The sequence below is a fragment of the Castor canadensis genome, chromosome X (assembly GCF_047511655.1).
Source record: "Castor canadensis chromosome X, mCasCan1.hap1v2, whole genome shotgun sequence".
Taxonomy (NCBI): Eukaryota; Metazoa; Chordata; class Mammalia; order Rodentia; family Castoridae; genus Castor; species Castor canadensis.
The window spans coordinates 51,775,839-51,791,988 of NC_133405.1; the positions used below are offsets into that span (position 1 = coordinate 51,775,839).

The 16,150-nt window shown below is 37.0% G+C and overlaps 1 protein-coding gene across 1 annotated transcript; it reads left to right on the forward strand.

Annotated features, from left to right (window-relative positions):
• Positions 1-5,235: 5,235 nt before the first annotated feature.
• Positions 5,236-7,897, forward strand: LOC141419928 (melanoma antigen preferentially expressed in tumors-like). Its single transcript, XM_074064411.1, has 3 exons — positions 5,236-5,525; positions 5,974-6,561; positions 7,384-7,897. The coding sequence occupies exons 1-3, from the start codon at positions 5,236-5,238 to the stop codon at positions 7,895-7,897; spliced, it is 1,392 nt and encodes a 463-aa protein (XP_073920512.1).
• The last annotated feature ends 8,253 nt before the right edge of the window (positions 7,898-16,150 follow it).

Consider the following 16,150-nt stretch of genomic DNA (forward strand, 5'->3'; position numbering starts at 1 on the left):
TTTTTTGTGATGAGTATTTTTGAGATAGGGTCTCGCAAACTATTTACCTAAGCTGGCTTTGAACCCCGATCTTTCTGATCTCAGCCTCCTGAGTAGCTAGGATTGCAGGCTCACGTGAGCCACCAGTGTCTGGCTTGAAATTTCTTTTGATTCTTTTTTTTTGGTGGGACTGGGGTTTGAATTCAGGGCTTCGTGTTTGCAAAGCAGGCACTGTATTGTTTGAACCACACCTCTAGTCGCTCTTTTGCCTTTTTTAATGTATTATTTTTGGTCACTTTTGGTCAAAACCACATGTGATAAATTCATGAATAAGGAGGACTTACTGTATTTAAATTATCTGCAGATGACTTTTTTTTTGGTGGCAGTGGGGTTTCAACTGAGGGCCTTCTGCTTGCTAAGTAAGTGCTCTACCACTTGAGCCAAGCCCCCAGCTCATTTTTCCTTAGTTGTTTTTCAGATAACATCTCACATTTTTATTCCAGCTAATCTCATAATGCAACCCTCCTAGTTATGCCCCCCACATAACTGGAATTATAAATTTGTATCACCATGCCCGGCATGTTTGTTGAGATGGGATCTTGGTAATTTTTTTTGCCTGGGCTGGCCTCAAAACATGATCCTTCTGATCTTCACCTCTCAAGTAGCTGGGATTACAGACCATCACACCTGGGTTCTAGATTACTTATAATACCTAATAAAATGAGTGCTATGTCAATAATTGGGAATAATGACAAGTAAAAAGCCTAAAAATGTTTCATATACACACAATTACTTTTGAGTATTTTCTGTAGGCAGTGGGTTGAATCCTTGGGTGTATGACCTACAGATACAGAAGACCAACTGCATTTATATTTTAGATAAGTGAGCTGTTACTATGATTCAGAGAGTCAGAGCTATACACAAACATATATTCGTAAAAGTGTCCCTCATTTTTCATTTCTTCTAGCCTGTTTCTATTTCCCATTTCTTTATGCTTCTTTCCCATCCTTTCCTTATACAGATAACCAAGCTCTTCAGTTTCTATCCTACTCTCCCCTGTGTTATTTCACACAAAGGAAAGATACATGTTTTCTTTTTTTAAATCAGGTTATAGTGTTGTACAGGGGAGATTCATTGGGCCAATTCTGATAGGCTTACATTGTACCCCTGACCCCTCCCCACCCCACTTAAAGCAATTGCAAGAGGTTTCATTGTTCTATTTTGCATAGAACATATTTTCTTATATTGCCTTCTTACATGCTATCATACATATTCCTTTCTACTTTGCTTTTTTTCAGTTAATAGCACGTTTTAAATTATTCTCTACTGTTTCCTAGAGATTTCCATCATTCTTTGTTCACAGCTGCATCAGAAACTGTTGTATGGCTGTACAATACTTAATATTCAGCCATTCACCTATGTATGGGCTTTTAAATTGTTTCCAACATTTTTAAGTTGTACGTAATGTTTCCATGAATATTCTTGGGCATAAATACTTTTTATTAGCAGAAATATATCTTCATGGTATGTTTTTAGTTATGAGATCATTGGGTCAAAAGGTAAGAGCATATGTAATTCTGTTAGACATTTCCATATTTTTCTATGGAAGTCTTATACTATTTTTCATTTTCATTAGCAATGTATAAGAGTGATTGTTTCCCCACAGCCTTACTAACCATATATTTCCTTACATTTTTAAACTTTTGCCTATGTGTTACATGAGAAATGTATATTGTCTTTCATTTATATAATTATCACTAAGTTTTGACATTTCTCATTTCTTTGTGGTCCATATTTTTATATTTTGTGTAAATTATCAGTTCATATCTTTTCCCATTTTATACCAAATTTTTGGTTCTTTGTCCCTCATTTTTGTAGTTGCATATATATTTAGAATATCTACTTGTCTGAGATATATAACTGCTAATATATTATCCCAGTTTGTCAGTTACCTTTTGATTTATTTATGACACATTTTGCCATACTTTCTTCTATTTGTACATGGTCACACTCCATATTCTTTTCTTTTATTGACTCTGTGATTTGAGTCATAGTTATGAAGCCATTCTCTACCCTAAGGTTAATGAATTCTGCCATGTTCTCTTCAAGAACATATATGGTTTAATTTTATTTATTTACCATATTATAGTTGCACAGGGGCATACATGTGACATTTACATGTGTGCTTACAATATATCTTAATTAGATTCACCCCCTTCATCTTTCAACTTCATTCCCCTTTCCCCGCTCCTTAGAACAATTTCAACAGGTTTCATTGTTCTATGTGTAGCTCCCAAACCAATTTTCAGTTCATTCTTGTACATAGCATGCTATATAGTTCTTCTTTAATTTTGTTCCAAGTTTTTGAATTCTTCCAGAACCATTTTGGTCTAGTTATTTTAAATACCATCTTTATCATATACTCAGTTCCATAGGTACTTAGTTGTTTCTAGGTTTTTTATTCGTTCTACTGGGCTATTTGTCTGTTCTTGCACCAGTAACACAATGCTGTAAGTAAAGAGCTTTTGTAGTATGCGTTAAAGTCTGATATCATAAGTCCCCTCTCATATGTTTTCTGTTCACTTGTTTTCTAGCTATATTTGCGTATATTTTTATATGTGAACTTTAATTCTCAAGTTGTTTAACTCCATAAAATATTTGCAGAAATTTTAAAAATTGAGTTACAGTTTTACATTAGCTTAGGGAGAACTGACATCATTTTAATGTTAACTTTTCAGGGACAAAAATCAAAGTGGAGTAGCATTGGTTCAGGGCACTTAAAATGGACTCTGGGAGCCTTGTTAAACCAAATTTCAGTCACGCACACAACTGAACTTTTGAACTAAGCTGTTTGCACATATTCATCCAGGTACACGCTAAGCTTGTCAACTGGCATGAATTACAAATTCTGGAATTAAATTTACCTTTGTAAAAGTTTGTGAAACCACCCCCTTGCTTCCAGAGAGACTGTCAATCCCTTTCTTATAAGGCAGTTTGACTTTTGTTGCACATACAATAATCATATTTCTTAACAATGAGATACAACTAGCCCCGCTTGCATTTTAAGCTACAAAACAGCCCATCTTTTAAAACCTTGGAGTACATTTTCAAAATGGCTTGAATTTTGTGTCTCCCTGATTACAATTCTAATAAACCTCAAGCGAATGTAATTCTTTTTCCTTCTTGAGTAGGTTGATTTTATCTTCTTGAGTAGGTTGACAAGTTATCCTATCCAAGTGCAGTGTTTTAGTGTTCTTGGACTGATGTAACAAAATCCCATCGACTAGGTGTCTGATAACAGAAATTTTGCTCTCTGATTATTTTAATAATTTTGTTTGGCATTTTTCTTCATTTTGCTCATGCTCATTTGTATTATACTGTGTTGCTTTACAAGACTTCTAGGTTAATGGTGCTATTTTCTATCAGTAAAGCAAGGTCCAGTTCTTTTAGCCTCTTTGTTTTTATGGTAGACAGAAAAGTTATTGGTGCTCTGATTTTGTGTTTCTCTTAGGTCTTACCAGGTTCTTAATTTCTCCCTTTTGTATCTTTTCCCTGTCATTACCAAAGTGCCAAAGGATGTTTTTCTCATGCTTATTACCTTTACTCTTCCCTAGAAGCTATGTGTTTCAAAAACAATTTTAAATCACTCCTATCGTTTTTTGATGTTATTTATTTATTAACACATATTAATTGTACATATTAATGTAATACAGTGTGGTATTTCCATACAGAGTACATTGATCATACCCAACCATCCTTCTTCCACCTCCCTCCCAAACCCTAATACCTTTCCCAGACCTTAGTAATATGGGTCTGTTTTATAGTCTTCAACATGAGAGAAAACATGTGGTTTTAAATTAGGTATATTTTGGAATCCTTTCCCTACACCGTAGTCCCTTCCTTTATCCTCCAGAACATATTTTTGGTTTTTCAGGCTTATTCAAGTTCTAGTCTTTCTGGCTATAATTTTAGATCAGGTTTAAGCCCCTCACCGTCTTCTATCCTGTGTATCTCTTGCAAATTTTAGTGTCTTTGCTTACCCCATAGTCTAGTGATAAGAGTGGGACAGATCATTTTCTCGGAGTTCATTTTCTTCCCTCACAATTATTTTGAAATTTTGACATTTTATGTTTCCAAGTAATGCTAAAAGTACGGCTTTTGTGTAGATTTTCACTTTCTTTCTTGTTAGTTTATATTCTTTTGAAATGAAATATTGGTAGGGAGGTAGCTAAGTGATCAACATTGTCTTCTGTTAACTTACTACTGATTTCTAATGGCATTTTATCAAATATAAATGGATTTGTCACCATGGTCTGGTAGGAGGCCTAAAGAGGTCCCCAGTGAGTGTTGGCCTCAAGTCAATTCCTAGCTCCTGTAATTCCTTGTCTTTCCATTACAGAAAAGAATTTCAGCACCAAGACATGAGCATAGTTAATGAGATTGCCAGAGGTTTATTTAGCAAAGCATGTGAGAAAGACACTCCAATAGATAGAATGTCAGCATTAAAGGTAACACACTTTGCTGGTCTAACACTTGGAGTTTATGCTGGAAAAGTGTGTTGGAAACTTGGTTTAAAGATTCCTTAGGATAAATGTTCTTCATTGTTCTAGGCACCTGGTACATCTCAATCATTTCTGTTACCATAACAATTTGGCATTATCACTTGGGCCCTGAGACAATTAAGTCTGATAAGCTATCTTAAGGTTCTTTTGGCATAGATGTCTGCTTTCTGCAACTTTTAATGAGCAGCTCCTACATCAAAGAAGCTAAGGAGAGACTGTACAGGAGGTTTTCTCAACATGCATATTTTTCTTGAAGATAAGCTTGCCTAGTTCCCAGGGTGTGTTAATCATCATGAGCAAAGTTATAGGGAGAGGACTGCCTTTGTACTATGCTGCAGTTCAGTGGGGTAAGTGTGTAAAAAAGAAGATGCATGCCAGCTCATAATTTATTCATTAATACAATATTTCATTACCCATCTGTTGATTCCCATGCCTTGATGCCTCTAATTTAGTCTGCCTCATAGTCACACACATATTTGTATACGTATATATGTATATACAAACAGACACTTATACACACAGGCCAGTTTCTAGTCTATGTCCATAGTAGAATTCTCTAGAGGTGGCTGTCTGATTCACCACGTATTTACTTATTAAGTGTTTTGTCTTTTGATAACTTTGGTGACAAGTAAGAGATTGTGGATGTCTTGTGAGGATTTCTAAATGTTTCTTACCCTGATGTAGGTTCATTAATATGGACCAAACGGAGATACCCACACTGCTGGACCTCGCTATACAGAATCTGATGGTTAATGAGCCTGTATTAATCCATGCCCTTGAGGAGATCCCAAGAGAGCTCTTTATTCCATTGTTCATTGCTGCCTTCTCTGGTGAACGTAAGAACATACTGAAGGCAATAGTGAGTACTTGGCCCTTTCGCTGTCTCCATGTTGGGACACTGAGAGTACAGGAGCCACACTGTGAAGTTTTAGAAGCCATGATTGATGGTCTTCAGATCCTTCCTGTCCAGAACTCTTCTACTCGGTAAGACTATGTGCAATGGAGACATGTGAGTCAGCAGGAGATTTTGCTGGTGCCTGATATGAGAGAGGGCATATTATTTTCCAGAGGTAGTTAATGGTAAATGCTGAAGGTCTCTGTGAGGCTGTTGGTTCATTTGGGGGGAGTCCTACTAAACACTTTTAATGTCTTACAGAGTTTATTATGTAATAGGGGTAATTGGGGATACTACTGATGGATTTATATATTGGGTATTTTTACATAGAAGAAGGACATTAACACTAGGGAGGATAGAATAAAGGATGGAGAATATAATGAAAACTATTGGATTTGTATGGGGAAGATTTGGCATACAGTATATGCAGTGAAGACCAAGTTAAAAGGGTTGTGCCACTGCCTCTCATCATTGATCCTGTTGAGTTACATTAAAATCTGCTACCTCTCAGATATACTATCTATTCTTTCCCTACAGGGCTCCCAAACTGAGGGTTCTAGATTTAAGGCAGGATGCAGACTGCAGGACCACATGTACTGACATCTCAAGCAAATTCCCTTTCTGCTTTCAGTCCTGTATTTACTCCCAGCAGTCTATCTTAAAAATTCAAGAAGCCTGTAACAATATTGCAAATTCAGAGTCTCAGCCTCAGTCATCCAGGAAGCCTATGGAATTATTTGTAGACCTTTACTTCGATGGTACCTTGAGATCAAGGAAATTTCTTTCTGTGCTTCTGAATAAAGTTGAGCAGAGCTTTGGATCCTTGCACCTCTGCTGTAGAGATTTGCAAATTAGTAAAACATCTGACTACAAAAGTACCCTAAAGTTTCTGGATCTGGTATGCACTGATCACCTGGGAATTGATCAGGCTTATCTGAGTGAAGTCTCCACTCTTTTGGCTCAGATGATCCACCTGGATAGCCTTAGTCTGTCTAGAATCATTTTTAGATCTTGTAAAGGGAAAAACTTTAGAAATTTTCTCACCCATTTTGGGCAGATGGACAACCTCGAGGAGCTCAGCTTATCTTTCTTCTCCATCAGAGACCAGCTAAACAAACTGCTCAGGTAAGGGGTTGGGTAGGTACATGAGGTTATCTGAACTCCCTGTTGTTAAGGTATGAGAACAACCATTCTTATGTATTCCAAAGCTCCTTGTAACCTATTTTTCCTTCCACCTCAGCATCAGTACTGCTAGGAGTGTGAAACTAGTCAGGCTAGAGAGTGTCTTTCTTATAGTGAGGAGAAAGATGGTTAGAAAAAATGAACTGTGGTCATTCATTTAATCAGCCAACTACATGTAGACAGAATAAGTCCATAAACATTGGTGGAAAAAGACACAGTACTTCTCCAGCCTTCTAGAGAGGAAGGGGAGATGTTCAGATGGAGAAAGGTTTTATGTTGTAGCACTGAAACACATACTCGTGGGTCTGACCACAATAGTTAGTACTGTCAGATCATTTCACTCATGTGTTTTCTCTAAGGCTTAGGACCTGAGTGAAGAAAGTCATTTAGGGATTGGTCAAAGGGAATCGTTAGTTGACTGCGTTCCTTGATCTATCTTCACCAAATAAGTGAATTAGATCCATGATTGTTTATATTGTATGTACTAAGTGGGATAAATTTTTTTCACTTACTCTTTTTCACAACCCTATATAATAATTGATATTGTGTATATTCTAAAGATTTTTAAAAACTGTATCTCAGAATAGAAAAATAACTTTCCTAAGGTTCCAAATCTTTAAGTAATTCTGCAGCCTACATTGCTAACTGCTGTTGCAATATATTTACAAGATAGTTTATTCTAGAGTCATGGGTCCCTATAATCCAGGTTTTCTTATCCTGGTCCAATACTTATTCTTTAAAAGTACCTTTCTTTTTTCTCTACAGAGTCCTGCCACCTGAATTGGATTTCCTGTATCTGACTTTCTGTGAACTTTCTCACAAAGACTTCATTTCCTTGTCCCAGAGCCTTCAGGCAAACCACTTAAAGCTGTTGAATCTCAGTAACACTCAGATATCTTGGGAATATTCTGAGCCATTTGTGACTCTTCTGGAGAATCTCTCAGGTACCCTGCAACATCTAGAGATAGATAGTTGCCTTATAACAGATTCTACTCTTTCTGCTGTCATTCCAACCCTAAGCCGTTGTTCCCACCTCCGTGTCCTTAGCTTTGCCTCTAATCCCATTACCATGCCTGTTCTCAAGCATCTTTTACAGCAGTTAACACCTTTGATGGAGCTGAAGTATGTAATTTATCCTGTACCTGTACACTGCTATGAGCAATGGAATTCTCATGACACTTTAAACCAGCAGAAGCTTGCTGAAGTGAAAGCACAATTGAAGGGGATGCTACAGGCAGCACAGCGGGAAGACATGAACTGGACCATGTGTTCTGAATGATTTTCATGGTACAAATAGTTGTTTCAACACTGATGTGGGGTTTTTAAAGCACTAGGTGTTCTTGCCTGAAGCCCGGAGAAATCATATATATATATATATATATATATATATATATATATATATATATATATATAATTCTATTGTTCCAGGAAACCGTGTGTTAAAAAGTTTGGATATGTAACTGATCTCTATAAAAAGAACTCTAAGAAGAAACTAGAGGACTTGGAGAGGTTCCGTGGGTCTCTTGTCTATTGTTATATACATCCTCTTTCTTGTTACTGACCCCAGTGTTACATATGTGATGTGAAATGGTATACCATTTCCCTGTCCATACTAATTGGTTCACTTACAGGTACTTGACCCAAGTCAATTGAAACATTTCCTTGATGTTTTTGTGGAGTGGGCAGTGGTTATTGAAGGAAATAATTTTATCCTCTGAATTACTTTAAACTTCTTATATTTCAGGTTGCCATAGTTTGCTTATGAGAAACCATCTGTAATTAAAAGGGGGGAAAACTATGTCAACCACCTACTGTATGTTGCAACCTCCTTTCCTAGGTTTCAGACCTTTAGGCACAGTTGTATTTTATTTCATATACATTAACCAAGGATCTGTTATGAGGTACTGTTCCAGGTACTGAAAATGAGAAGGAAAATAAGATAAGGTCCTTGCCTCAATCCACTCAGAGTACAAATGTTCCTACGATTTATCTGTTCCTACACTCCTTCTTGGGTCACTTTTGAAAGTTACTTAACCCTCCTGTACCCAAGATTTTATTTTCTCTTTTCCTTTTATATGTTGTGTTCAATATAAACTGGCGTCCATACTGTTGGATAGCTTCTCAGCACTTAGGACATAGCTTAAATGTTATCTCCACAAAAAGCTTTTCTCTTACTTCCTGTGTTAGTTAGCTATCTGTCACTATGCTAAATACCCAAGATAATAAACTTATAAGGAGGAAATACTTAGTTTGGCTACCAGTTTCTGAGGTTTCAGTCCTTCCTTGCTTGGCCCCATCACTTTAGGCCTGTGATGAGGCAGATCATCATGGTAGGAAGTCCATGGCAGAGCAGAACTGCTTACTTCATGGTGACCAGAAAGCAGAGAAAAGGGAAGAGGATGCAGTCCTAATATTCCCTTCACTGACATGCCTGCAGTGACCTACTTTATCCAGCTAGGATCCACCCCTAAAGTTTCCACCACCTCCCAATATCACCATCTGTTGGGAACCAAGTCTTTTTTGCATGAGCTTTTGTGGATATCAAGATCCCTTACTTCCCCTAGTTCTCTTACTTTATTATCAGTTATTCTTTTTTAATGCACCATGTACCTCTCCTTCATGGTATAAGTCATTCTGTATGTACTTGCTCCTTTTCTACTAGAATTTCCCTGTATACCATAGCCACATGTGTCTATTGAGCCCTAGAAATTTGACCACTCCAAAATGTGATGTTCTATAAACATAAAAGGCACATTGCATATAGAAGACTTAGGAAGAAGCAAAGGATATAAAATAAGTAATAGTTACTCTTTGTTTACATGTTGAAACAATAGTATAATATATTTCAAAGACAAAAAGGATTTAAAATTAATTGTTCTGATCACATATTGAAATGTCAACATTACTGTATTTCAATGACTTAGTAACAAAAAAGAATTGAAAATAAGTAGTAATATGTGTATAGTGTTTTCTTGTTGAAATTGAAACAGACTGCATTTTAAAGCAGTAAAGGAGGAAAGTGTAAAAGTAATTAATAATATGTTTATATTGCTTTGATGTTGAAATGATAACATACTGCATTTCAGACTGACTTAGTAAAAACAGAATTAAAAGGCCAGACATGGTGGTTCATGCCTATAATCCCAGCTATTTGGGAGGTAGAGGTAGGAGGATCCTAGTCCAAAGGTGGGCCTAGACAAAAGGGAGACCCTACATGAAAAATAAAGAAAAGGGGCTGGAGGTATGGTTCAAGTGGTAGAGTGCTTGCCTAGCAAGCACAAGGCCCTGAGTTCAATTCCTAGTACCACCAAAAAAAATTAAAATTAACTGAATTTTGTTCTTGTTGTTTGCACATTGAAATATCAAGCAATAGTCTTAGAGAAAGGAAGAAAATAATTAACTAGCAAAATAATAATGTGTTTTCATGTCACTATAATAAACTACATTATAATAAATAATAAATGCTATGTTATCATAATAAATTACATTTCCAACTTAGAAAGATAAGTATGTTAAAATAACATAACTTACGTCTAGTATTTTATTGGTAAAACATAACGTTTCAAAGACATAGGAAAAAAGAATACAAAATTAATAATTTGTTCCTATTTTTCATATTGTTGTGTTTTGCAATAATAATGCACAGTTCCAAAGACCAGTTAAAATGTGAAATTACTAATTCTTGGCATTTTGTATTAAGATATGTTATTAAAATTAAATTTACCTGTTGTTTTTAACATTCTTTTGGTTTTTACTTTTTCCAGTGTGGTTCTTACTATACATTGTCTGCATAACCTCAGTTCCCTTGCTCTCTGAATTCCAGTTCTGATCAGTAAATGTGAAACAATAGCAGGAATTTGGGAGGAGGCAAATGGGGAGAGAGTAGAGTATTTTCTACTCTACCCCCATCCTGCTTTGGTGCCATGGTTCTGTCAGTGGTTCCACATCCTGAAGTGAAAACTAGAGCACTAATAAAGGGATAATTAGAAATTCTATTGGTGTGGTATTGAAAACATGAGTAACATGTTTATAAATTTTACTATAAGAATGGTGGCTCCCAATTCTTTGATTTCAGCAGATTATAAATTTAATCTAAGTAACATGTCAACTAGGGGTTGCTTAAAAATAATTTTAAGGACATAATATCCAAAAAATTGTCTTATTTCTACAACAAAAGTCCTCTATTGCTATTTGTTAGGGCAACAAACACAGACTGACATAAGTCCAGGAATTTTGCTTCCTCGGGAAGCCAGATTCTATAGGACTCATTTAAAAAAGTAATTCATTAGGAGCCTGGTACTGCTACATTTCCTATTAGAGTGATAAAAATAGAATAAAGGGGCAGGCGTGTGGCTCAGTGGCAGAGCACTTGCCTAGCATGTGCCATGCCCTGAGTTTAATCATGAATACTGCAAATTATATATACATATATATATATATATATATATATATATAGAGAGAGAGAGAGAGAGAGAGAGAGAGAGAGGAGTAAGAGTCTTAAGGTAAAGGAAGCTCAGAGTAAAGAGTTCTACTGTCACCTAAACTGTAATTACCTGGAAAGACATAATTCCCACCCTATCAAGGAGAAAAGGCCAAATGAACTACACAAGTATAGTTTTACATTAACCCATCAGAGAGCTGAAGTAGGCTGAATTCTAAGGGTTGGATCTCTCCAGGGGGAGACTGGATTCATATACCTGTGACTTAACATGAGAAGAAGCACTAGCCACTATACACATGGGTTAACTGAATATTTTAATGAATTGCTAAAGATTATGTAAGGGCTACTGTGACAGTAGAAAACCCTGGGAGTGCCAGACACCGGGGGTTCACACTTACTTTCAGGCTTTTTCCCATGGACCTCTATTATATGCTTACAAGATAGATTGGGAACAGAGTGGGGGATCAGAGAGACCCTGGGTGGTACAAGCCTACAGAAGAAAATAGGTCACTGTGGCAGAAAAATCACAAGCCCCCAATCTCTGCCTGAACTCTTCCTTGATAGGAATCAAAAATACTGAGTGAACTCTGTTACCTACAAATCACAAGTAAACATGAGTTGAATGGGAAAGTTAGAAGAAAATAAACCTATCATGAGGAAAATGACCAGAAAGACTAATGGGCCATTTTTTTAGCATTGCAGAATTCCTATTCCTATGCAACCAAAGAGGTAGAGGCAGGGGAAACTCTCTCTCTCTCTCTCTCTCTCTCTCTCTCTCTCTCTCTCTCTCTCTCTCCCCCTCTCTCTCTTTCACACACGCACACACACACACAAAGCAGTTTGGCTGAGAAGATACCCTTAGAAACCCTCCCCCCCACCACACACACACACACACACACACACACAAATAAAGCAGTTTGGCTGAGAAGATACCCTCAGAAACCCTCCCCCCCGCCACACACACGCATAGTATGCTTAAGATTGAGCCTGAACCAAGTGACTACAGAAAAACTCTGCCTACCAACATCAAGCTAATAAGAACCTCATATAAAGCAGAAGTTTACTACTGGGAGAGATGTAAAAAAAGAAACAGACCCTGTCTGTGGTAGACATGCAGGGATTGTTGAAGGTAGAGGATGGAATAGGAACATTAAAAGTAAAAGCTTGTAGCCTGGGCATGGTGGCACCTATAATCCCAGCACTAAGGATACTGAGGCAGAAGGATCACGAGTCTGGAGTCATTTCTCAATGAGTATTTAACATTTACGCAGACATTCTGTACTGGAGCATATTATAAGGATTTTTTTTAGTCAACAGTCTTAGAAGAGTCATTGTTTTCCTCTAAGGCAAAGGGAAGATTTGTTTGTTGCCCCTTGAGGAAAAAAATACTCATAATTGCTAGTAGTTTCTTTATAAAAGATTGGGGTTTCCTAAACTCAGGTTTCCTCATCTGTGATGCAAACCACTGTGTGCACAGCTTTCACCTGAGACACTCGACATGACATGACTGGAACTCGAAGGAGGGGAAACAAACACAAATATAAATAACCTTCTGCTTGCTGTGCTAAGTAATAAAGTTCTGACCCAGAACTCTCATGTCTTCTGCCAGAATCTATGAGACTCTAGCATACTAACTTTTAACCTGTAGGTAGAATAGAAATCACACACTCCTCAGAGTTCTTAATAGCTTTAATGATGAAGATGAGATGTTGACAAGGACATAGATTTCTGAAAGAACACAGGGAAAGGGCCATTGTCATGAGTTAGAGAATGTGAGAAAGCTCCCCAGAATCAAGTGGTGATTGTTCTTACTCAAAGCGGTAATTTTTAGTGAATCTAAGCTGTCTTACCTATTCATGAATGCACAGAGGCTGAGTGGCAGAGATAGGGTTAAGACAAGCTTCAGTGAATGATTCTTTGGTTGCTGCTCTCCTCTGGAGGAGAGGAGGAAGGGACATCATGATGATGATGGGACAGCATGGAGCCCTGAAGGCCCATTTAAGGGGAAATATGACTGTAGCTATGGAGTCAATAAGCTCCGAAGTTAAATTAGTTGGTGTAAGCAAGGAAGATATAAGAACTTCGGATGAATCTAAAACAGAAGTTCATATGCCAAGCTTGGGCCACCACAAGCAAGTTGAAAATAAAAATACAAAGCCTTGCTTACTGGTGGGTTGTTACTCTCATTTTTCCTCACTGCCACTCCTTTTGTCCCTTCTCAACTGCAATCTCAGATTATTAATGAAAATTTTGAGTGTTCTGAGAAACTTTGAGGTAGGAAGGGACTCAAACTATTTTTAATGTGGTAAAGTATATCATAATGTAAAGTTTACATTTTAATCATTTCCGAGTGTACAATTCAATGGCAGTAAGAACATTTACATTGTTGTGAAACACACCACTATTCATATCCAGAATGTGTTCTTTATTCCCAACTGAAATTCTGCCAATTAAACAATAGCTTCTAATAGCCTCCTCTCCTGATTCCCAGATAATTACTATCCTACTTTGTCCATTAATTTTATTATTTGAAGTACCTCATATAAAAGGAATAATAAATTTATGTTTTTGTGTCAATCTCATTTCTGTAGCATAGTATTTTCAAGGTTTATTCATGTACCATGTAATGAATAGCATATCTACATATAATATATATGTGTATATATGCCATATTTTGTTTACCTATTCATCCATAAATGGAAATTTGGTTATTTATATCTTTTGGCTATTATGAATAATGCTGCTTATGAGTATAGTCATGCAAATACCTATTCAATTCCCTGCTTTTAATACTTTTTAATATATAACTAAATGTGGAATTATTGGATCCCGGGGTAATTCTATATTGAATTTTTTCATTAATTGGGACACTTTGCTCCACAGTGGATGTAGCTTTTAAAAATTCCTGTCATCAAACATAAGGGCATCATTTTCTTTACCTTGTTATCAACACTTTCTTTTCCTTTTTTAAAAAAGATAACAGTCATCCTAATGAGTGTGAAGTAGTATGTCATTGTACTTTTGTTTGTATTTCCCTAATGGTTAAATATGTTCAACATCTTCCATGTGTCTTTTGTACATCTGTGTCTTCTTTGGAGAAGTGTCTTTTGCCCATTTTTAACTGGTTTTTGTTGTTGAGTTGTAGGAGATCTTTATATGTTTCTACATACCAATACACTGTCAGATATATAACTTGCAAGTGCTTTAACCCATACTATTGGTTGCTGTTCAGTCTGTTGATATTACCTTTTGATACAAGAATTTTTAATACTATTCATGTCCAACTTATCCTTTTTTATGTCTTGTTGACTCTGCTTTTGGTATCCTATTCATAAAAATTTTGTTAAATCCAATGTCACGAAACTTTCCCCTTATGTTTTCTTCTAAGAGATTTAAAATTTTCAGCTATTACACTTGGATTTTTATCTACTTTGAATTAATTTATGTAGTTGGTATAAGGTAAAAGTCTATCCTCATTCCTCCGCATATGCATATCCAGTGTTCTCTGCATCATTTGTTGACAAGACTGCCCTATCCTCAGTAAATTGTCATGGCACCATTGTTAAAAATCATTTGACCATACACAGCAAAAATTTGTTTCTGAACTGTTCTATACTATCCTATCCTACCCATTTACATAGCTGTCTTCCATTTTTATAACTTTTTGTATAACTCATAAAATAGTGCTTCTATAAAAATTCACACAATGTTGCTAGAGAGCATACAATTTCCAAAAATGTCCTGGGTTTTGTTGCATTCAGTTTTCTAAGGATACACTGAAATCAATGGTAAAATGAAGACAATATGTGATACTTCATTATCTTTGAGAAAACTGTTCTCCTTGTTTGTCTCCTCACAGTGTTAGCTCTGATATCCACTTTGTGTAGGGTCTGCTTTTACTAGAATGTCAGAAAAATATTAAGATTTGGTCTATAAGCGGCAAAGTACTTCCAAACAGCAGCAGCAGCCCCTGAGCCCCACCCCCACTTACAGATCGCCCAGCTCCACTGCCAGCCAGGGTGAGGGCTCCTCGTATGCAAGAAGCAGACCTTTAGGGGGAGAGGTGGAAGCTGAAGCCATCTCTATAGGAACCCAAGAAGTCATGTTGTGGTGTGGTCAGACTAATATTCTTACCATTGAAATGGCCAGTCTGGTCACCATTAAGTACATCCTATTGGTTGATGATTGCTGCTGCTATGCCCCTCCCCTCCATCTTGAAGATTTAAGGCCATGCTGAAGGGGAGGGGCACTAATGACACTAGACAGGGCTTTATTCCCTGTCAAAGTTTGTCATCATGTAGACACATGGGCACGTGAACTGAAGCAGGATTCAAACACTTTGTACATTTATGACTATCTTCATACCTTCTTTAACACTTACTAACAGAGAAAACCCTGACCACTACCACCTACTGTGATTTACTATTCTACCTAAAAACAGAATGTGTCTGTGCTCATTCTTTAAGAGTCCTCAGATATGAGGCAAAAAGTAAAAGCACAAGTAAAAAAGAATTTAGATGGGGATAAGGGGGTTGCCAACAGATTTTGCAGAACACATTAAATTGTGAAAAAAAGTAAGTATTTTGTACTTTTATTGCTTCATGCAAAAAAAAACCATGCTCACTGGAGCCACCTATATGGATGGAGAAGTGAGGACAGCATACAGACAGAACACAGTCCGGAGGGACAGGAAACAGCTCTCAGAATGTGTCCACCTCACTTCACTGGAAAGGACTGCAGGATTTGGGGAGAAGCCCTACATGGGAAATGTGTTAAGCAAACCACTAAAACACAGTTTCCAAAATTTTAACGAATTCTAGCTTACAAAGATACATGCTTTATTTCTGGAACCTGTTTATTTCTCTAATGTGTGTAGACAGGAATTTTTTTAAATTGTGCTTCTGAAGTTGGAGGGTCACATTCCACCCTCTAGAAAGCAGATTCTCATGGCTTAGAATCCTTTGGATACATCCTAGAGACAGAAAAAATTCCACAGGAGCTCCACTGGTGAGCAGCAGGAGACAGCCACAGCCATCTTTGGGTAGGGGGCATGTGCGAATGTGGTGGAGGGACTAAGGGATAGAGAAAGGC